The sequence below is a fragment of the Tetrao urogallus genome (assembly GCF_951394365.1).
Source record: "Tetrao urogallus genome assembly, chromosome: 2".
Classification (NCBI taxonomy): Eukaryota; Metazoa; Chordata; class Aves; order Galliformes; family Phasianidae; genus Tetrao; species Tetrao urogallus.
The window spans coordinates 26,190,106-26,213,376 of record NC_136814.1 but is presented as its reverse complement, the minus strand read 5'-3'; the positions used below and the strand labels follow the sequence as shown (position 1 = coordinate 26,213,376).

The following is a 23,271-nucleotide window of genomic DNA, read 5'->3' as shown; positions in this document are numbered from 1 at the left end:
TGAGAAGGCGATGCTCATTATTTTATTGCCTTGGGCCACCAGATGCTGTATGCAAAATCTGCTTAGGATTTGACAAGGGAATAGCTAATCAATCTCACTCTGCCAGTTCTTACTTTTGCAGCAATACACTGCATTTCAGTAGTTTAACAGCTTTCAATTCAACAGACACTACTGTTGGATCAGAACAATGGAATTAAGCTCCGAAAAGCAGCACTTCAAAGTGCAGGACATAATAGTTAGGGATGAGCAAAAATATAAATACCTGTAAGCACAGAACTAATTAATGATGGTATTTTAAAGATGTGATATAAGCTCATATTTTATGCATCCATTAAGTATTACCACCACACAAGCAGAAGATTCAAGACAGGACAACAGACCAGTAAGTGCTAACCTCAAGGATCTGATATGATAGTAGCATAGTTTCAACCTATCACTATGAGCTGCATCAGCTGCTGCAAGCCATTACCCCTTAAATATTAATGTTAGTGCCAGAGCAACAAAAATCAAATACCGTGTTCATTTCTACAGAAACAACCAGCCTGTCTTCTTCCCTAAACTCATCCCAAGTAAGTGTATTATCTTCCAGGAAGTAATATTCATCAACAATATTGGACAAAGGTAGATGTACAAAGATGCAGAAGTCAGAAGTTCATGAAAAACTGATCAATGTAATCAGACAGAAGTTTGCTTGTAGTTCTTCGTATCCAACACCTTCTTGCCACACATTGAGCAGATGCCTACAAACACACAAAGGTGTGTAAATTATTAAACAGCCATTATCTTTTCTAGTTAGTATGTTTTTGTAAGGATAATTTTCAAGAAACTGTTGAAGATTTCAAATTGACAATCTACCCATGCACCTTCTCACCAGATACAGCACGTTCAGAAGTAGTAATACGATTTTTAACACTAATTAATATTTGCAGTACACATGTAATACTTCTGCTTAAAAAATAAACTCTGGGAGCATTATGATTCACAGCAGCACCTCAAGCCTCTAATTTGCTGAACTACTGAAGGACAGCTAGGAAAGGATCCCATGGGTAAAAATAGCATGTTACCAAACTTTATAATTCCTGTAGCCTGAGATGGACAGAAAGTAGCTAGGCTAAGGAAATACAGGCACCAAGAAACTGGTTGCTAAATGAAAGATTAACTGACAATTGAGAAAGCTGATAAGAATACACTTTCAAAGAATTAAGCTAATTACAGAGTGCAAGAGAGAATTATAATGGACACCAAGAATAGCTGAGAGTTGAAGTAGAGACAACTAACGACCCAGAGGACTTTGACCTAAACACAAAGAGTGGTCAGAAAACTGGAGCAGCAAAAAGTACACAAGTTCGGCAGGGACAGAAGGGAGTGTTTCCTCAATGTTTCCCCCTTTTTCTAAAACAGAAAGGTGCCAAATATTCTGTCCAGTAGGACGCATCTTGCTTTGAGAGATCAGCAGACCAAAAAAAAAATAAAAAAATTAAAAAATTAACTGACAGCTATTTCTGTTGCATCTCTACAAATCATGACTTTACATATAGGCTTCATTTGATTGGACACACATCTAAGAGTCCACTAGAAAAGAGAACAGCGGGGAACATGCTTTGTTATTTACTTCAGAGTTCAAAATCCATCCCATACAGCGTTCACTCCACATCTAAAGTGAGGAGCAACAAGCTTTTTAAATGGTATCTAGATTTCAGAGACATGCAACAGTTGAAGCATCAAGACTGCAGCTGCTTCTAGAAATATGCTGCAATCTGAGCATCTTTGATGTTCAGAATCAGAATCTAATGTATTTCAAGTTTAACTTCTGATATTTTTGAGGTTTCTACCTGGAAGGATGCACAAGCAGACAAAGATAAAATCCTGATGCCCACCCAAAATGACAATAAATTTAAGAAATAACAAGGTTCTATCATATGGAATTCAGACAGCCATCTGGTGAGCATATAACAACTAGAAAAGGCAGCCCTCCTTTAGCAGACTGCTAAACCACTCAGTGACACAGTGCGCAGTTGTAGAACAACTAACATTATTCCATAAACAAAACTCATTACTAGTTAGCTTTGACTCTACATCTAACAATTTGTCCACCCCATGTCTGCGTGCTAAGTGAATTCTTCAATATTAATAAGGTAACTGAGTTCATGTTGCTCTATTTCCCCCCCCCCAAATGGATTACAAGTTTGAGCCCTTCTGCTTACCCTCTCAAACTCACAAGACTGATAAAGTTTTATATTCTCCAGTAGAGATTTCATAAGAGTTCTGAGTCACTGTTATTACAATGTTTGACCACCCTCATAGTGAAAATTGATTTATTTATATGGCATTTAGGACTTCTACACTCTTCTCCATCACTGTGCACTGTGATAGAATCAGAGAGTCATGACTCTCTGACTCCATCTTTTCTACACCTCCATATTAGTAGTTGAAGACTGAACTCATCACAGCATTCTCTTTGCAATACAGAACAAACTCAAGAGTTCTACTTGTCTCTAATTTCAAACCAAAGTGGGGTAATATGGTACTCAGTGAAACTCACCTTTTTTATAGGCACATCCTTGACAGTAGTGAGACCCAGGCTGATGGACAGAACTCTTACAAATTCGACATATTGCAAATTTGTTCTTTCCATAAGGATCAAACCTGGAAAAAAGGAGAAGTACTTTATTTATGCACACTAAAATAAAGTACTTCCTTCACCTCATACTAAAAGCGTTATGTGAGAGGACACAGACAGAAACTCCAGCAAAAACTGTAACCAAGAAAAGGGACATAAAGAGGTCTACTCTAACAGTCTACAGAATTCCTATAGAAAAAGTCCCGCTTTCTCCATTATGAGAGATTTCTTGCATTACAGAGATAAAATTAATAAAAGCTGAACTAAAACCATATATTTTTATTAAGATACAAGCCTATTTTGAACTCAAAATACATTCCAGCAGTGGCTTGCTCCTGGCATAGGATAACAGAACATGCTTTAGACATAAAAGAGATGCTCAAGAGATTGAACAGGCAATATTAGCATGGAAGATCACAGAATCATTTGAGTTGTAAGGGACTTTTAGATGTCACATACTCTAACTCTCCTGCAAACAGGGACAGATGGCCTTTTCAGCTCCTCTCCTAACACAAACACCAATTCCTACCAATTTTAGGGATGCCTGCAGCAATACAGCTACCTAGGCTCTGTAATTCCACAGAAAGCCTCCATGAAATACATACAGACACACTTTCATCAAGGAATAACATGTTGTAACTCTCTCCAAAAAAAAAAGATTAAGGTGTATTTTGGACAAGTTTTGAGGAGTTACCCTGCTTTGTGAGAAGTGAGATCTCAGTTACAGAAAATTGCCTCTTTTTTTAAAAAAGGTGAAATCAGGGTCAAATACTAACCTTGCTTTCTTTGAGGTCAATGCCTTGTTTTCATTCAGCTTTCGGCCACCGCTTTCTATAAAAAGAATACAAGCACAAGGCAATACATACATTAAATAATAAATACATTTCTACAGTTTGAAGAACACTGGAAAGAGCTCAACTTCCAGCTGCCATACGTGTGCACGTGTGCTCAGAGTGACGAGAAGCACACAGCACAAAGAATGGGTAGGCACTGTGTATCATTCTTCAATACGAGGGAAAAGATCGTCACAGAAACACAGAATCATAGAATGGCTTAGGTTGGAAGGGGCCCCAAGGACCGTCAAGTTCCAACTCCCTGCCTCAGGCTGGGCCACCAACCTCCAGATCTGGTACTAAACCAGGCTGCCCAGGGCCCCATCCAACCTGGTGTTGGGAAGGGGCATTCACAGCCTCTCTGGGCAGCCTGTTCCAGCACCTTACTACTGTAAGTAGTAGTAAGTTCTGTGAAGAACTTCCCCCTGACATCCAATCTAAATCTTCCCTCCTTGAGCTTAAAACCATTCCCCCTTGTCCTATCGCCATCTACTCAAGTAAAAAGTTGATTCCTCCTCCCCCTCCTCCCCCCCCCCCCCCCCCCGTTTATGATTCCCTTTTAAATACTGGAAGGCTGCAGTGAGATGGACAAGTTCAACTCCAGAAAGCTCAAGGCAAACAAACAAACCTTCACTGCGCTCAAAGGAAACTAGAGCAGCGAAGAGCCAACCCAGTAACTACCGCGGAGGCCGGGGCTGCGACAGCCCGCGCACCTCGGTTAGACCCGCGGTGAACACCGCGCGGCCGACGCTACCTGTGGTGTTTCTCGCCCCATCCTTCCACGTATCAGGAGTGATCACCGTGCCCAGCTTCCTCTCACCTGCGGAAAGAATAGCGACGATTAGAACTGCGCTGCCCGCCGCCCTCAGCCCCCGCCCGACGCCGGGAACCCCTCCGAGCCCACCACACTCACACTTCTCGCACACCATGGCGGCTCAACATAACAACCGCCTCTTCCGGGTCCGCCCCGGAGCTGACGCCACCCCGTTGCCGGGCGGCCGGCGTCCCGTGTAAGGGCCGGGTTGTGAGAGCTCGGGGGTCGTTATTCTGCCACGAAAAAAAGCCCTTTTGGCCCCCTGAGCGCTCTGAGCGCCTTGCTGGCGCCGCTCGCCCCGCTGCAGGTGGGCGGCGGCGCGGCGCGATGAGGGAGGCAGAGCTGAGGAGGCTGCTGGCCGCCAACCTGCTCTGCGCCGTCTCCATCGTCCTGACGGCACTCGTGCCTGCTTTGTTTCTGGACGGGTTCTCGGTTTTGGGCACGCACCTCACGTGGCTGTGTGTTTGTTCTGTTTGTGTTAGCGTCCTTAACGTAACCTTGTGTTTAATCCTAAAGCCAAATCCGTCTTCTAAGAGAAGCTCGCTGTCTAACAAGGTAAGATTTGGTGGTTTTTTTTTCTTAAATTCCTACCGAGTGATGTGGAGAGGATGCAAAGTCTGCCACCGAAATGATGGGGTGGGAAAGAATTTACAACTTTTGATGGTGAATTCTTGTTTTCCATGAGTGAGCACGTGCTGAAGCTGTTGCACAGTTTAATTCTGTCTGGACCTGCCAGCAGCCCGCTGGGATGAGCCATCCCTGCCACTTGTTGCCCACGGGCTGTGGTTTGTAGCCAGGAGACAACGCTGGCCACCAGCAGTTTTCCTGCTGGCAGGATTCGGGGAGCACCAGAATGGGCACAAAAGCCACTTCACATTCTAGGCCTGACCTTCAGTATTGCTAAGAGATGCTTTAGTCTTGCGTAGTTTCTCACATGTAGGATTTGAGATGGAAAAGAGGGAGCAGCTCGTTACTACTTAAAGTTGATGAGGCAGTGACAGCTGCCCAGAGAAGCTGTGATGCCCCATCCCTGGAGGTGTCAAGGCCAGGTTGCATGGGGCCGCAGACAGCCTGAGCTGGTGGGGAGCAGCCCTGCCTGTGGCAGGGGGTTGGAACGGGGTGGGCTTCGAGGCCCCTTCCAACCTAAGCTATTCTGTGATTCTCTGAAAGTTGGTAAAGTTTCAAAAAGTGAAGTTGAAAGGTGTCAAAATGATTGCATTTCCTTGAATGACTAAATGTGCACACAGAAGAATCTGGAAGATTTTTTTGTAGTTACAGTTTGTGACAGGACCATTAAGGCATGGATCCCAATATAACAGGTTAGAAGAGAGCACGTTTGGAGTAAAACACAGCTGGATCAGGAGTGGTAGAATACAATCTGAAGTCAGCTTAGTCGTGCACTCCCACCAGCTGAGTCAGACAGTGCTCTTACAGTGATTCTTAAAGAGTTAAGCAGTCATCCAAGAAAGTGGTATCTTTGTATGTAAAACTGTTAACTGTTGACAGAGGGGATGTAAAATACATGAAATCATCATGGAAAACAAGTTTTTTAACCATCTTTTATTTGAAAATGAAGTAGGCTTATGTGTTCTAGGTGAGGTTTCATCCCAGCCTAGTATAAATAATAAATATCAAAGAAGCGGACAAGTGAGATATGGATTTCCATTTGTGACCCGATCAGAACAGGCCTAGCCAGATGTGTTTATCCAGTGTCCGTCCTTCTGTATGATATAGTGAGTACCCAGAAGCTGTCATTTAATTTCCTAGACAGTTACACGTAGATCTACAGATAGCCACAGACACTTTTCAAAAGGATTTAGTATATACGATGCCAAGTTGCAAAACAGAGTGGCTTTAATTACTTACGGTTTTAAATACCTCTTTTGATTCTGAACGTCTTTTTTTCATACTACGTACTTTCTTACTTTGAAATTTTTTAAACTTTCATTAAAAGGCAGCTTTCACAGAATGTGAAACCATCTCTGGTTATACTGTCATTTCCAGTTATTTACTTTATGATTGTTTTATTATAATAAGATGGATGAAGAAACGTTGGATGCAGTGAGTGTGGTCTTTTTTAATTCATTGTTTAAAGGATACCTGTTTGAATACATACTGTGCTGTAGGTAGCTAAAATTGAATATCGAAAGAAAGAGTAGTGTGTGATGCTGTTGATTAGATACTATAAGCTAAGTATGTTATTTATATTCTCTTTACTTTTGAAACTTTATTCTGATATTTTATTGCTCTTTTTTAGATATCCAGATTTCTAAAATGCTGTATATACTTTTTCATGTCTTGCATACTATTTCATGCGATTATTGTTCTTTATGGAGCACCTCTCATAGAGTAAGTCAGAAGACCCTATTTTTCTCTAAACGCTTTAAGGGGGAGTTCTCCTAGCACATATTGGTATAAATCCTTACATATTATTTGGTACATTACAAGTTAAAAAAATAAGCTCTTGGCTGGAGGAAGCAGGGTGGCTGTCTTTATAGAAGTTGGCTCTTAGACTTTTATGTGTTTGAAGATCTGTTCTGTGAGACAGTTGAAGACAACTTGTTTTACTTTAATATTTGTTCTGTGTAGGGGTACAACTGTTTTCCATGTTTCACGTTTGTATGGGTACAAACGCTTGCTAAGTTTTGTTTAATTATTTTTCTCCTGATTATAAAATACACATCTTGCATACCTTTCATCCTTTTATATAAGTAAATTTTTAGGCATAATTAAATAAGGAAAATAGGAGAACCAGAAAGCAATCTGATTTCTGAGAGAGTTGACAAGTTACAGAGTAACAGTGGTGTTTGGTTTGATGGCTGCTTCCACAATGTCAAACTAGAAAAATGAGCTGAATAATGAAGTAAATATCCAAGCATTCAAAACTGACGTTCTGTATAGATAAACCTGTATTTAAAATGATACAGATATCAGGGGCTAATAAGCTACATTTCAGTCTTTGCTGAGGCAACAGATGATAGTGATTTTCTTCTACCTTTTTGAACTGTTCTAGAATAATAAGAAAAAGCTTTATGCTTATACGTGAGGCTTAAGAAAGCACGTGTGCTTTCACAAGTTGATTGAGAATTTTTTTTTCCTAAATCTTGAAACTCTTAGAAAATTAGTATTTATAACATAATTTTGTTATATTGCTTCTTTGTAGGTCAGTGACTGAGACATTTTTGTTTGCAGTTCTCTTGTCTACCTTTACTACTTTACAATGTTTATGTTTGCTGGGACCAAACATACAAGCTTGGATACGAGTATTTAGTAGAAATGGGTAAGTTCTGTTCTATTCTAATTTTCAACCAGGATAAAAATTGACTGAATTGATGTGAATATCATAGAGTTATTTTTATTATTTTACTTTGGGGAAGGAAACTCTCTGAATTGTTGTGTCACTTTTGTAATTACAAGCCTTTGAGAGCTTTTCTGACAAAAATAGTATTATTTATTTTGAAGACACTGGTTCAGAAAACTGGCCTTTTACTTCTGGTATCCAGAGACCAAGCCTTACTTTGTATGTGTTTAGAGGAGGTAAAAGTTTCAAATGAGCATTTTACTGGCGTGAAAGCATCCTGCAGTCCAGTATAATGATTATAATAAAGAGGAGACTTGTGAGTGAGCTGTAGCAGGAAAATCTCATGCTTGATCCAATGTTAGCTCTATAAAAACAATTGTTAGAGTAGGAATAGCAGCTAAAATCAGTATTATTTTAACAGTATTTTTAACTTGGATGTAATTGTGAAAATAATATATGATCTACTGTCATCTTAATTATGTAATCTTTGCCCTTGTTCTTTTTCAAATTTAAAGCAAGCTTTCCTCAGTGTCAGGTTTCTTTTTTTTTTTTCCAAGAGCACATTTAAATGAATGTAATTTTTTTTTTCCTAGTAAAAGCCATTACATTAGCATGGGTAATATGTTCTCCAGAAGTATTCTATCTCTTTTGCCTTTTTTCACATGCTAAATAACAGGACTGTTGAAAGATTGGACTCTGAAACAAAGAAGCTCCACATACACTTGAAGTTTAGTAAGATGTTAGTGTTCGTTCCCTTATAACAGCTCATAAGGGCAACTTCTCATCTCAGAAGAAAACAAAAAGTTCTATCCTCCTGCTGACTGAAGGGAGTTACATTTAGTTACTCTGCATAGAGAAGATCTGAAATAAGAAATTGAAAACTGTTTACAGTAATTTATATATTGGCTTTTGTTTGTATGAGTTCTCAGCTTACGGAGAAGTATCTAAATCCTTGTGCACGTTGGTTATGCTTGGTTTTTATTTTCAGTGGAACGAGTGAATAGGGTAATAAAAATGATACCTCGCAAGAATTTAATGAAATCATAGTGTTATTTAGCCAAAACAAATCATTGCTGATTCACTTGTTAGTCTGTGGAAGTTTTGCAACTGGAGAGAGTAGGTGAAATCGAGTAAGAAACGTTTGACAACTGCCAGTCTTTATGCCAGGTTAGATTTTAAATGCATGTCTTTCTCTTTCCTAGCCCAGTTCTTCCTGTTATTTCAGCATAATTATTGCATAGGAAACAGGACTGTCTTGCTATGATGTTTTTGTACATACTTGTTAGTAGGGAGCCATATGACTTTATCTGATTAGATGTGCATTTAGTAATGATGTTTGGTTATGCAACCCTTTCAATGGAAATAGATTATGGAGAAATATTGTAGCAAGTTTTTTATGGGTCATAGTAAGGTGCCCTTTTGAAAACAAGTCTGTGTTTTTTCATTTAACTTCATGAATGAGTTGCAAGTAACTTAGATGTTAACTGAGTGTAGGAATGATTTATTCAAAGGTTATATCCTGGCTTAACCACATGGAATGAGGTGGGACTGGTTAAAAAGGGCATTTAGGTAAGATCAGCATGGCTGTGTGCCTTGAAGGAAATGTTTAGAGAATTGAATTGCAGTGGCACAACAAGCTGGAAAGTCTGAGTAGGAGTGTAGTGTAGAATGAAAGAGGAATTGTTTAAAAAGTATGTGTACAACTTAGACTGAAGTAATCATTGATATTCATGTTTGTTGCTGTTGTTTGCAGTATTTGTAAGATTGAGATCAGCTGTGCCTTTGTCTTTGCAGAAATGTAGGAGAGGGCATCTATAAAAAGAAAGTTTATCTTAATAAATCAAACATAAACAAGTAATAGATTTTAATATTAATTAGCCAACAGTTGTTCTAGATAGCTGTAAAATCTTTCTGCTATGTTAAGGTGGTGGTCATCCAGTGTGAAAACACTGTTAGACCTAATATTTTCTTGGAGGCCTATTCATAAGATTGCATCCAAGTAACTCATGCTATGTAATCTATTGCATTGTAATAGCTATGGTACAGTTGAGTCATTCAGCATAAATATCTTGGAGGTAATCTTGCCAAGTGCTTATTTTTTTCTGCAGAGGTACTTAGCTTTCTCCATCTGCAATTGCAGCACTTCTAGCAAAGCAGTCACCTTGAGTAAAATCACTTTCAGTTAGAATTCAAAAAAGATCAGTCTTTAAGTCTGCTTGCTTGAAAGGGTCAGATTCTGTGTGGCATTGCATGGTACTGTGTGATCTGTGGTTTGTTACATAAGGGTTGGGAGATATTGGTGGGTCAGGGACACATTGGAATGCAGAAAACAGTTACATGCAACACAATTGTAGCTCTGATAGCTTAAAAATATCAAGTGTGTGGAAATTTTCCAAGTAGACTTTTCGAGCAATTAAATAAAGTGAAGTATAGAAGTGCTTTGTCCAGTTTTCATTTCTCCCATTTAATCATTTGTCAGCATACTGCATACTCACGGGTTTGGAAATGTCCTTTGTAAAGGTGGGGCAGCAAAGGTGTGTGCTGCTTTGCATTTCAGTCCTGCTGTGGTGCAGAGTTCATCTTGTCTATCCAGGATCTATCTCAATACATTATTATACATTAACTAACCTCTTAATTCAAATATTTTTTAAAACAGTTCTCAACTTGTATTATGAATAAGGTTTGAAATGATCTGAAGTTTTAAAATGTTATTATGCCACTAATCATCATTTGCCATCTTCAATATCGCTAGTTTTGCCTGTAGAATATTTCAGTTATAGTTTTCTCAGTAGTTCAAAAATAGAGAAATAAGACAGTTTTCATATGAATACATACAGGTGTATATAAAGCTCATATATGTTGCTCCTCATACTAATGAAGGACTTGTGTGGTGTGTTAATGACCACCTAAAAAAACCTGATAGCTGACACTCCATGCAGAGCAGTGAACGATCAATGCGTTGGTACTGCGGTATGCTGTTGGAGGACAAGTCATGCCAGGTTTGAGAGGTTTATGTCCATGCTTTGTCTGTGTGGATGAATTAGAAGTTCAAACTGTTGCCAAACTACCGAGAACTGCTCTTTACTTGGGCACTGTGCCTTGCTCATTCTGTTATTTTGCTTTTGGACTCAATCTAGCATCCCCATATGGCACAGCAGTATGTGCTTACATTTACCAGATAGGATGCCTTGTGTGATACAAATGTACCTCAGTCAGTCCTTAGTATATTCTGCTGCCTCTTTCACTGCTTTAGGGCTGTAGCAAATGGTTTCCTCTCCACATTGGCTCACAGCTCAGTTACTCAGCTTCTGGAAATAATTTACAACTTTTGGTGTACAGACTAGTTTTTTGTTTTGTTTTCACATTACAAGATAGAATTGTGTGCTCAAATCTGGTGTTCTAAGTTACAGCAATGGGGTTAGCATAGAATAAATAGTGTTGTTTTATGCCCAAAATGTCAGCATTACATTATAAATATTACAATCAGTATGACTTCTATTATGCAAGCAGTAGAAACTGTTTGTTCTACACTTCCTACACATGGTTCCCTCAATATTGAATGCAGCAGTGAGTTACATGTTTTAGACTTCTGAGTAGTTCAGACTCTTCAAAACAAGGGTTAAAGGTTTCAAGCTTTCATGTCATACAATCTGAACATCACTTGTGAAGCTTGGGGTTTGCAGTTCATCCAGACTTTTAGCTGTGAAAATGCCCATCCTTTTTCCTTCTAGTTAAAGCTAAATTTGTGTTTATAATCTGAGATGAAGCAAATTTAAGGTTCAGGTCTTGTACCTTACTGATTTGGAGTAGGGATTTGAAGTCACAACCCTCTGTATGATGCCCTGCAGTGTTATGAAATGCACAAAGAACTCAGAAATCCATGGCTTGAGGAAAGCAAAATAATCACTCAGTAAACTACTGATGGACAGTAAGCACTTACCTAATAAACAGAAACCCAAATTTTACAAAACTTTTGAAGTCACTGCTTCAAAAGGTAGGAGGCTATAAACTGAGAACCAAAGTCACTAAGATCCGTTGTCATACACTGTATGCTTTGATGGGCTGTGCAAAAAGAATTCACCAGCATGCAAGAAATTCTTCCTGACTCCTGTGCAGTTGAATTTAAATGCAACGTAGCTTAAGAGGTGTAACATGCAGTCTGTATTTACTTTGCAGTGTTTAGTTTCATGTCATTTTAAACTGGTAACATTTGCTCCTGCTGAAATCCTGTAACACACTGTTTTTACAGAGCTATGTCCATCTGGGAAAACAGCCTACAGATTACTACAACATGCAGTATACTAGGAGGTTGGTTTGGAGCATTTCCTATTCCTCTTGATTGGGATCGGCCCTGGCAGGTTAGTGTCTGCATCTTTATTATAATTAAAAAAAAATTGTTTTCCAGATATACAAGCTACTCAAAATTGCTCTGAAACTAAACAGATATATTAGATTTACTTGTAATTTGTTTCTACAGGGTAGTGCCAAACATTTAAAATACCATTGGAAGCACCTTTGCTTACAATATAAGCATGTAAAATGCATGTAAAACCTCCCTTTTTAAGATTCTTTGTTGTAGTTTTGTGAGCATGTGCTGCATGCAGATTTTATCACAAAATAGAGCTGCAAGAATTTTGATATGAATGACCTAAACAAGGGGCAAGAGAAATGTGAAATGATAAAGATAGCTCCGGGTTTGTCTACCTTCAGTCTGGTATCTTTTCTTTCTTATAAGCAGGGAAGAAATGATGCTCTCTGCCAGTTTTAGTTCTGTACAAGCACCTAGCAGAATGCATTTAAAATAGATTTGAATTGACTTGCGGAAATGGTGTGGCCAAAGAACTGTACTACAGTCTTGACTTCCAATTTCAAAGGGAGGCAAGGATTATCTTTGTATTCGCACAGTAAAAAAGTGCTGGCACTTCAGATTTTGTCTTTAGATGAATTCAGATGTGTGTGTTATTTTCTTTGTATTTTGTTTGTCATGGAGAAATGGTTATATAACAGTGAAAAACTGCATTTGCTATAAAATGATGATACTGGTATCAATTTGCTCTAAAGATCCTCAGTAGGTATCTTCTTTCCTCCAGTTACCAAACTCAAAAACTCTCAGCTGCACAGTATCTGTCAGGCCTGTTTGTAAGCAGACAGTTTCAAAGGTTTATTTCAGAAATCATATGACAGACAACATGCTTTTCTTTCTGATACTGTGGAGACATTGTGGCTTAGAGCTGCCATAGAAATTTGTCCTCCTGAAGTAGCTAGCAGCCTTATGCCATCAGCCTTCCTTTACACCATTGTAATGAGACATTAAAATTTCTATTTCAAAAACAATAGTAGAGGAATAGGGTAATACCTTGCATACAAAATTAAGTTTTCCTCTCTAAAATGGCTTGGATTTATTTTTTGCAAGATACCTATGTGAGACTGGTGGTAAAGTATGTGTCAGCAACTAGTTAATTGTTGGCTGACCTTCCCTGATACTACCTAAAACAGACAAGCAATTCTTCTCTTGCTTAACTATGTTTAAATGGCATGTTGCATCTGGCACGCCATTTTACTTTACTCTTACGCTTGCACCCAAGATTTGTCATAGTGTGTGTCTTCATTCACTGGCATTTGTGCACTGAATCAATCTATGTAAGTTTTTATCAAAACTTGCATTTATGTAAGCATATAATGGCATGTTGTCTGTTTCCCTGCTCTGTTGACATTCCTCAGAAAGAAGTTCTGAATGCCCTCTGTCTTTTAACTTCTGTGAATTACACCAAAGAAAGACTCTAAGAGTTGCATTTCCTAATACACAACTTGATCTCGGGTAAAAATTGTGTGCATGAGTGTAGCAGTTGGACAGATCAACACGATGGGAAGATCAGCATGATAGGAAGGTGCTGTAAGGGAAGAAGATTGCTTACCTGTATGAAAAGATTGCAGGTTCACAGGAGAAAGCTCCACCAAGAAGGGATCTCCAGGAAGAGATCCTTCCCCAGTGGCAGTCAGCCTTTAAATGAAGCCTAAGAGGGTGCAGGCTCCACCCCTTCCAGAAACACAGCTGAATTGCCTTCACCTGTGCTCCCAGGGGTGACCATCCTTTCCCCAGCTGCTCAATCAGTGGTTCCAGTGGTTCAGGCCGTAACTCAACAGTTCCCTTACAGTGAGTTATCATTCTGACCAATGCTTTTGGAAATTTAGAACTGGAGTTCAACCCACATGCATGAGTTTTGGGTGATACTTGGTAGCCTAATCATAATATTGAGTGCCATCCAATGCATCAGAAACTCACATAGGGCTGATGGCAGAGGACCTAGAGGAAACACGTCACCTTTCAGAGCAGTAGCTGGAGAGGAGAGAGCATAGTTAGAATGGCACTGGACACCTCAAGTTTAGACAAATGAATACCATCCACACGTGTGACTACTCATCTCTTTTATGCTGGTGCAGATACATTGCATGCATGTATACATGCACAAAATCTCAGAAAACACTAAACTGCATGTATAAAAACTTTCTTTTATGCACCAGTGATATAAGAAAAACTTAATAAAAGTCAACAGGCTCTGATTAAGACTGATAACTTCAAGTCCATTTCATTTTTGATCTGTCCTTCCCACTGTCTCCCCGCTCTAAGAGACACAAGTTTGCTAACAGTCAGCTTTTTCTGTTTGAAAAGTCTTCAAAGTCATACAAGCTGAACATAACAGACTTACTGAAGTTAAGATCTGGAATCTGTAAATCTAAAAATATATTATCTGATTCCTTAGAGCAGCAAAGAATTGGCAGAAGCTTCAAATATCATAACTTGTCACCAGTTGTTTCTGGGGGCATGAATGCTCCCCGCTCCTCCACCTTTTACCTTGTAGAATTTAAAATAATGGGGTGGGGGAAGAAATCTTAATTTCCATTTTGAGTCTGAACTGCTTGATCATTAGTTGAATCATCATCTGAGTAATTCAAGAGGTCAGATGAATAGAGAAGTTTGCTTATCAGTTCTGCAGGCTACCATTTCAACAGTCTTTGAAAACTGTAATTTTAGGTGGTTTTGTTTTGTTTTGTTTTTTAAGGATCTGCTTTGTAGGGAAAAATGTAAGAAGTTATTCTTAAATGCCTTTACATTTTATAGTTGTATTGCAGTGAAGCATGAGAATGGTAACAAGTCTTGAAGGTAGGAGTGGAACTTCTTTAAGGTAGCTTTTTAGAGGTCCTGTTCACAACTCTGAGAAGTTTGCAATTATCTATTTATTTATTTTAATTGTTTTGGTTTTATTGTTTGTTTTGTTTTTCCTGAACATGATCTCTTAAGTGTTGCTAACTAAAGAGGACAGTAAAAGTGTAAGTATCCTAGGCAGGTATTTTCAAAAGCTGCCCAGGAATCACATCTTTCCAGTTCAGCCAAGCTGGCTGATACATATTTATGAACCAGCTTCTCTAGAAACACTGTATTTCATACAAGAGTTTACACGACTTTTTTGTCTTTCTGTCCCCACTTAGTATGGATTCAACATCACAGGTATTGACTTGCATGTAGCAACTGTGTCCTGCTGTATTCAGAGCCAAGAGATATTTCTGTCATTCTTCAGAAATTATGTGTACTAGAAACAGTCTCTTTTTGGAATAATATTCCTTTTGCTACCTGATGGCAGGTAATTATGGAAGCTCATAGTAGATTCTCTCACAGTAGCAATTAAAGGGGAAAGGTGCTGTAAGTGTTACCTTTAGCTTAAGGCAGAGAATGGTGAATGGGCATGATGGAATATTATGTAGTTGTAAATCTACTTGCTTTATGAAGAAAATATTTAGTGCAGGTTGACTTCCTGATCATAAAAATATCTGTACATAACATAGTTACTGAACAAGGTTCACGGGAGGAAAAAGAAAAGACCGAGCTGGGAGTGTTCTGTGTAGAATTTAATCCAGCTGGCATGCTTACAGGAACACCTACAGATTAAGTCCTTGACAAGGTGTGGAAAAAATCATGTAGATATTAACATAGGCTTAAAAGTACTTACAGCCCAGTCAAAACTCTCCTGGTGAGGCCTCACCTGGAGTACTATATCTGGATGTGGCATCCTCAGTACAGGAGAGATATGAAACTGTTGGAGTGTGATCCAAGGGATGGGAAACCCTCCTTACCAGGACAGACTGAGAGAGCTGGGGCTGTTCAGCCTGGAGAAGAGAATGTTCTGGGGAGACCTGATGGGGACTTTTCAGTATCTAAAGGAGGGCTTTGTGAAGAAAGGGGACAGGATTGTTCAGTAGATTCTGTTGTGACAGGACAAGGGAAAATGGTTTAAAACTAAAAGAGGGCAAATTTAGACTGGACATAAGGAAGTTGCTTTTTTTACAACTTAAGGCTGGTGAGGCACTGGAACAGGCTGCCCAGTGAGGTGGTGGAAGTTCCATCCTTGGAGACATAGAAGAACTGGAGTAGTTTATAGTACCATTACCTATTTCTTGCCTTATTAGAAAATCAGATTTCAGTATGTCTGGTATATCTTTCACTGGAATTCATTTTCACTTCAAAAAGATTAAGATTTCAGTGGAGCAAACTTCATAAAAAAATTAATTAAATTTCATCATCAGGAGTTGCAATCCACGTCCTAATGGCTAAAACAAAAATGCTGCTTCATACTTTATTACCCATAAACCAACTAAAAACATACTGGTTCTTTATGCATACCTCTTGTGGCACATAAGAAAAATAAGATAAATACAGATATCTCAGAAAATCTTCACTTTATTTTCCACGTTCATACTGTGAAAAATATTGCATACAGGGGATATTCAGATTAGTGGCCCTACATTTAAATATAATTATGTAAAATGTGTGTATTGGCATATAACTGACAACTCTTATTCTAAGTAAATGAAACTCAGCAGGAATTGAATACTATACTGGAAATAAAATGACCATTGTCTGAATAATGTTTCAGAATGGAAATTAAAAATATGTAAAGCATTTCTGTTAGAAGTATGTAACATATTGCTGAAAGTCATTTGGTATCCTGATTCATTGTTCTCCATTATTCTGTTGATATTCATAAAGTAACTTTTTAACATAGAGTTTGGCCATGCCTGTTGTCTCTCTGCTACTTTTCAGTAAACTTTATTTTCTAACTGTGCAAAACAGTTGATCAGGGTAACCTACCAGGTGGTTCTTTCTGGTTATAGAAGAACTGAGAATACTGCAGAATTAATCCAATCTCAGACAAAACTGAAGATACAGGGACAGCTGTACAGGAAAGCAAGTCCCTACATTTACATTTCTGTATCAAAAAAGAAATATACTTTTCACGACATAAAAAAGACAGGTAAAACTCCTAGAGAAAAAAACGTCATATTGATAGAATGAGTATTTTTCAGTGTCTTGAGCCTGCTGTCAAATTCCTAAGAAATTCTACAAATAATTTGTGGGGTTTAATTGTGACCACTTGACTATTCTAGATGATGATCAGTAGTTTTCAAGAGTTATGCATCCATAGCTAGTTGCCTCTGATGCACGGTTGTGTAAGGATTGGGGTTAGTTAGAATAGTTTCAGCAAAGAAAAAGGAAATAACTCCTGCTGCAGTTGCTTAGTTGTTTTCTTTCCAGATTGACTCTTTCAGGTTGATGCTGCAATTACGTGTGATTAGGATCCGAGCTTTGTGTGTCATTTGAGAAGTGGCACCTCAAAGCACAACACTGCTGAAACTGAGTGGGATAGTTTAGGTGGTACTAGGCACAAAGTGACACATCCTTTCTTTGCACAGTCTGAGGTAACTGAGTTGCAGAACAAGATGGTGTAATTAATGATGAAAACCTGATCAGTATACTCTGTATGCTGTAGAACTAGTTTTCCAGACATCCTATACATCACTCACAAACGTTATTTAGCAAAGAGTAAAGTTCCTGGCTTTCTTGCATATTTTGACACCAGATTTTTAAAACATCTTAAGCTGACTGTTTTCATGTCTACCCATTTTTCTCATAGCATAATTTTGATCTGTAGTTATTGATGATAAAATGTGACTTTGAAATCGTATCTTGTCTACAGTGTTTTTGTATCATATGTGAAAATGACATTGAAAAATGAGTTCCTACTTCATACTGAATGTCTGTAACATAACAGGTAGTGCTGATATAACTTGAGTTGCCCAACTGCCATGTAGTTTAGCCAATATGACTCTGAAGGCTGGCCTAGATACGTTTTGGATAGTTGCAACCTGAAAAAGAGTTGGTGGAGAATCATGGGCACAATTTTTGGTGGTTACTTAAGTAAGCTGAACCAGAACCATAAACTTTCATGCTACATTGTTATTCTTAAGTAAGCTGAGGGAATATCATTCTTGTATTTGCTTTAGCTTCTATTAACTACAGCCGATATTTTGATGTAAAAGAAGTTGCTTCAGAAGAGTAGCAGTGATAATATCCACTGGGATGGGGGAAGTGTTTGATTTTGGGTGGTTTTTTTTGTTTGTTTTAAAGAGAGGTAGAAGCTCGTTCCACTTCAGTGGGGTAATCATTGTTTATTTAAAGGTATGTTTTCTTAGTGTAAACCTTAATGGTGAAATCAGAGGCAGCCATGCTTGCTAGGTCTTTAGAACACAAATCCACAAAACCAACTTCTGGTTACAAATGCCAGCCTGAAAAAGTCTTCACACTTTCCTCTCCACAGCACGTGCTTGTCAACATACACATTCTGTACAATGTGGTAAGACACTTTTACTTAACATTCACACAACCAAAATGGGTTAAAAATATGTTTTGAAAATTTTAAGACAGTGCAGACTAAACAATCTGTAATTTAAGGCATGTTAGAAACAGAGGGAAAATCATTGTGCTCATTTATTCAGTTCTTAAGTGAAATAAAAATCTTACATAGCTTTGTAATTGACAGCCAGAAACAGATCTTTGGAAATAATAACAATACAAAAAAAATCCTAGTGTAGGCATATGAAAAAAGCACTTATCTGCAGGATGGGACCAGTCTGTTTATTTTTTAAATAATAAATGCAGTAGATTACCCCACTCTGTCTGTACCAGCAGTCACCTGCTTACTTTGTGATACCCTTAAAACCTTTATCAGGGTTTTACTGCTCTGCTTTGTAAGAAGCTGGCCTTTATGTCATTATCAGTGTTGAGATGCTTCCTATTGCATGGGATGCATGTTGTGGACTCACAGTAGAGAAGAAAACTGTCATGCAGCCAGAAATCTGCTTTAACTAGCCATGTGCATAGTGTAGCAGAGCAAGGATCATCTTGCTGTGATTCTGCAACATGCTTCTCTTCCCATGCAATATGTTAAGTATTCTCAAGTCGGCTCACAGGTGTTCTGTAGAGCACTTAGGAAACTAGCTCATTTATTTCCTGAAAGGTTGGCAACTCCTCATTCTTAGAATAAGTTGTTAAATATACTAGAAACCTTGCAGTTCTGCAGTATCTATTTAGCTAGCCTAAAGAAATTCCTGTTAAGTCCTGTCAGCACTGACAATTGAAAAAAAACAAGGCTATAAGGAAATTGAAATAGCAGAAGTCAGGATTGCTTTCTGTTAACTACTGGCTTCTGCTCTATCCCTTAAAATTCAATTTCTGTGCTTGTTAAGCATGCAGGTGGGATTTGTTGTTGCCAAGCCGCTGTTCAGATTCTCAGCAATCACATATGCATTGTTAGAACTGGCCTGGTTCCACATGCATTTGGTACATAAACTGACTGTTTTTGTAGTGGGCTGTGAGGATGGTAGCTGATGCTTCCCAGTTGCTGGGATACACAAGGTATTTCACAACAGTTCCCTGAAGAATGTTCTGTCCTGCCTCCTACATTCCCCATATTAATCTCTGCAGATCAATTTCGTCTCCTCTCCCTCAAAAAAACTGCCATTAGGTAATGTTGCCTAATATCTTATTTTCCTGCTGCTGACCCACCTACTCCACCCTAAGCATGATGTCAGTGATGGAGTAGGTTATGTCAGCTTCCTCATAGCAGAAAGGAACACAGAGTAGGAGAAACTGAGCTGAGCAGTTTTCAGAAAGTGAAAAGAATATATTACGAGTTGGGTACAAGTGAGATGGAGGGAATCTCTTACAATTGGTAGGTGTCTATCAGCTGCTTAGATTTTTATCACTTGGAACTGAGTCAGGAACACCAAACCAAGTTTAAGAGAAAATATGCAAGACAAGGCAAAAGTAGATTGATCAAAGAAGTCAATTTCACTTAAAAAGGGTCAGCAGAAAGCGACTGAACCTCAGAAAAACAAGGCCAGCACCTGATGAAAAAGAAAGCACTTCACTTTTTTTGGTGGACGCGATGCAGTACATTTGCTACAGTCTGTAAAGCATACAAACGGGCTGTTATTTCAGTGCAGCTGATGAGCTTAAGAACCACATATTAATATTTCTCTGATTTCTTTAAATACACCATATGGCATTGGTCATGAATAAAAAGTGCAGAGCTTGTACCATTACTTGTTTTTTGTTTTGCCCCGCCTTGAGAGGTGACATCCAGACAGCTACTCTCTTATGTCCAGGCTTGTAGCTCCTGTGCTTAGGGAGTTTTCAGAAGGCCAAAATGCCTTCACAACTGTTTGGGCCATTTCTCCAGCATAAGACACATGGGCCTTTAACAGTAATAAGGCACCTGGTAACACTCTTTTTTTCTATAGTACCCTTCTTTTCTATGCCACTAGAAGGATGATGTTTCTTTTTCGATCCCATTCACAGTCAGTGAGATGAAGTGTTGTACGGTTTCTCCCTTTTACCCCTTACCTTTGATATCTGCCATGGGTGAGGGATGGATTTCAGAGTTCATGTGTTAAGTAAGACAGCCTGAAAGCCTGTGAGGTAACACTGATTTTTTAAGAAATCAAAGCAAAAACTGAACGTTTTGGAGGGCAAACAGAGTCATCATCAATATTAAGTTACATAATTCAGGAAAACTATTGAGAAACTGTGCTCCAAGTTGTGATTCAATCAGGAAAAAGAAGCTACAGCATCAACAGAGATCATTTTAATCATTTCAACAATTGCTCGCTATACATACGATACCAAAAAATACAGAGCGAATGGGTCATCAGAGATATTGACCTTATACTGGCTAAGGGAACATGAAAAATCAGTCTGACATCTACTCATACTTCTGAAAAGCAATTTGGCTACAATAGATTCACCTAATGTAGGTAAAATTTAATGAAGGATCGTTGATCGCTCATAGAGAATTTGATGCAAAAGAAGACCACTGAGTTATGAAGCTTCTGTTGTTAGTTTTGTTAGAACGGTATTTCACTTCACCAGTGGATAAGAAAGTTTGACTGCCGTTTCCATTGAACGTTTCTGAGTAACTGGGGTCTCAGGGACTTTTTTGCTTTTGTCCTTTAGACACTTAAAATAGCCTGCAAAGTGTTAGAAATAACTTGATTACATTTCTTTTAAAAGTTGAAAAGATCTACCTGAAGCATAAGTTTAGCCAAGGCCACAAAGTCATGTGAGTTTTAAATATACATAATATCCTACTGTGCCAAAGCATCTCAAGGCTTTTTATAGAAGATCTACAATGCCACTGTTAGCTGAATTGAAACAAGCAAGTCTTTGGTTTGAGAGGCAACAGCCAAAACATTCTAGCATTGAAACCAAATAGCAGAGATAGAATGTTTGGAAATGGAAGAATGAAACAAGGTCAATAAAGAGTACCTAAGGCACCTTGTTTATAGTCATCTTTGCTACACTCCTTAAGACCTCCAAATAATATATAAAACTGCAAATGCTAAGGAATGTGAAGATGAAACAGCAGAGGACAAAAATAAGTTACTCTTATTCCTAGTTAAAATTCCCATGATTGAAGGACATGAATAAATCTATTTCTTCCTGCGATAATGGAGTAAAGAAAATAATCAGATCTAGGAAAATGAGAAACCAGTACCATTAAGAGCAAGTTCATTTGATTCTCATGAATTGCCTGTCAAAATGAAGTAGAAAAAAAGGCTGGACACTGAGATGTGGATATTTTCTTTAATGTCTAGTGCATTTCTCAGTCTCAAGTACTATAGAAGGGGAATATCCCCCTTAATTTAAAAAACAAAGAATAGGACAGTGCAGTCTGTACTAGATTAAGGACTGTACAGCAGGATGTGCAAAACTGTCCCTGCAATATACAATGGAGAATTTTGAAGAGAGGTGGGAATTCAGTTTATTCTACAATATTTTCAATCACCAACTTAGTTGGGACCTTCATCAAATGCAACACGCAGTTGACATTAAAATATGCTACATCTGAGTACAGAATGGTTACAGTTTTGTTTTGGCCCATCCTCCCTGAAAATCAATTTGACGGTGGTGGTGGGAAGGATTCCATTACTTCTTTGCCTCAATACTAGATGCTTTGTGTGAGTCAGCTGTATTGAGTCAGTTCCCTGTTTTTATGTTAGGAAATAGAGCCTATAATGAAAGCTCTCTTGCAGTCTTCAACATACTGGCTTATTATATTTTTCCTGAACTGGGTGCAAGATGTTCAGTCAGTTTCCAGACTTAAGTTTGCTTCCTTCTTCTAGCCAGAGGGGAATTCATCCCTCTGCCTACTTTTCAAGCCTAAAAAAAAAAACAACCCTCTATTCATCTCAGTTTCTGGCCTTATTGTATTATTAGGTTATTTAGACACACCTCTGAAAGTTTCAGAATACCATGAAAGATTGGAAGGAAAAATGGAAAAAGGCAGACTTAGAATAGAATAGTTTCAGTTGGAAGGGACCTACAAAGATCTTCAAGTCTAACTGTCACAAAAAATAAAATCTGTAGGTTTCAAGGTGTGTTCAGCAGGACACTAAGTTAGCTGAACACTTCGGGGGATATAAATGCTAGTAAGTTTTTCACGTAGTTTTGGGAACATCAAACTAAGATCTGCAACAGCCAGAAGCCTGGTTACATTTTAATACATATTAATATAAAAAATAACAAAACTGTACCACGGCATTTAGTGTTCATGAAGATGCACGTATGATTGTTATACTTGTGGCATTTTTAGGAAAGCACATCAAGCTTTAGAGTAGAATAAGACTCCACTGTCTTTCAGTACCTAGATTACACGGAGAATTTGTGCTCACAAAGTACAAAAAACACAAACAATTTTTCTCATTGTCTGCTTTTCCCTTGCATTCTCCCCTCAGGTATGGCCCATTTCATGTTCCCTCGGAGCTACCTTTGGCTATATGGCTGGTCTGATTATTGCACCTCTGTGGATACACTGGAACCGCAAGCAGCTTACATACAAAAGCAGATAACTGGCGCAAAGAGAGACAAGGTATTTCTTTGTGCAGATTCCATACAGACTGTGCAAAAGTTTCTTTTTTGTTGTTGTTTTTTTGTTTTTTTTTTTCCCCTCTAGATATATCTGTATATGTGTAGTCAAAGCAGACGACTATCCAAATTCATTTAGAGTATTACAGGCCAAGCACCTCCACTCAATAGCATCATACAGATGCTGTTTCAACATGGTGCAGTTTTTGCTTCCTCTAGACTATGTAACCCTGAGAGATTGTACCTTCCAGTCTGAATAAAATGTTTGTAACAGATGTGGTGGCTTCTTATTACAAAGTTCATTGATTTTGATTGTATTCCTCTGGATTTCACTGGTTGTAGAAGGCAGAATCATTATTTTAGCTTTCAAACAAGTTTTCTGTACTTAGCGCGTTGTATTTAAATTCAGTAGAATTTCACAGTAAGCCTGGCCATTGTCAAATG

At 38.5% G+C, this 23,271-nt stretch overlaps 2 protein-coding genes across 2 annotated transcripts; one reads left to right on the top strand and one right to left on the bottom strand.

Moving 5' to 3' along the window:
* Window positions 1-675: 675 nt before the first annotated feature.
* CRIPT (CXXC repeat containing interactor of PDZ3 domain) lies at window positions 676-4,382 on the bottom strand (the record flags this gene model as incomplete). Its single annotated transcript, XM_079550299.1, has 4 exons — window positions 676-740; window positions 2,543-2,646; window positions 3,397-3,451; window positions 4,208-4,382. The coding sequence occupies 4 exons, from the start codon at window positions 4,380-4,382 to the stop codon at window positions 676-678; spliced, it is 399 nt and encodes a 132-aa protein (XP_079406425.1).
* A 212-nt stretch (window positions 4,383-4,594) lies between these two features.
* Window positions 4,595-23,254, top strand: PIGF (phosphatidylinositol glycan anchor biosynthesis class F; the record flags this gene model as incomplete). Its single annotated transcript, XM_079532463.1, has 5 exons — window positions 4,595-4,822; window positions 6,525-6,616; window positions 7,431-7,547; window positions 11,818-11,926; window positions 22,698-23,254. 5 exons carry the CDS (start codon window positions 4,595-4,597, stop codon window positions 22,809-22,811), a joined length of 660 nt encoding a protein of 219 aa, XP_079388589.1. The 3' UTR covers window positions 22,812-23,254.
* Between the last annotated feature and the right edge of the window lie 17 nt (window positions 23,255-23,271).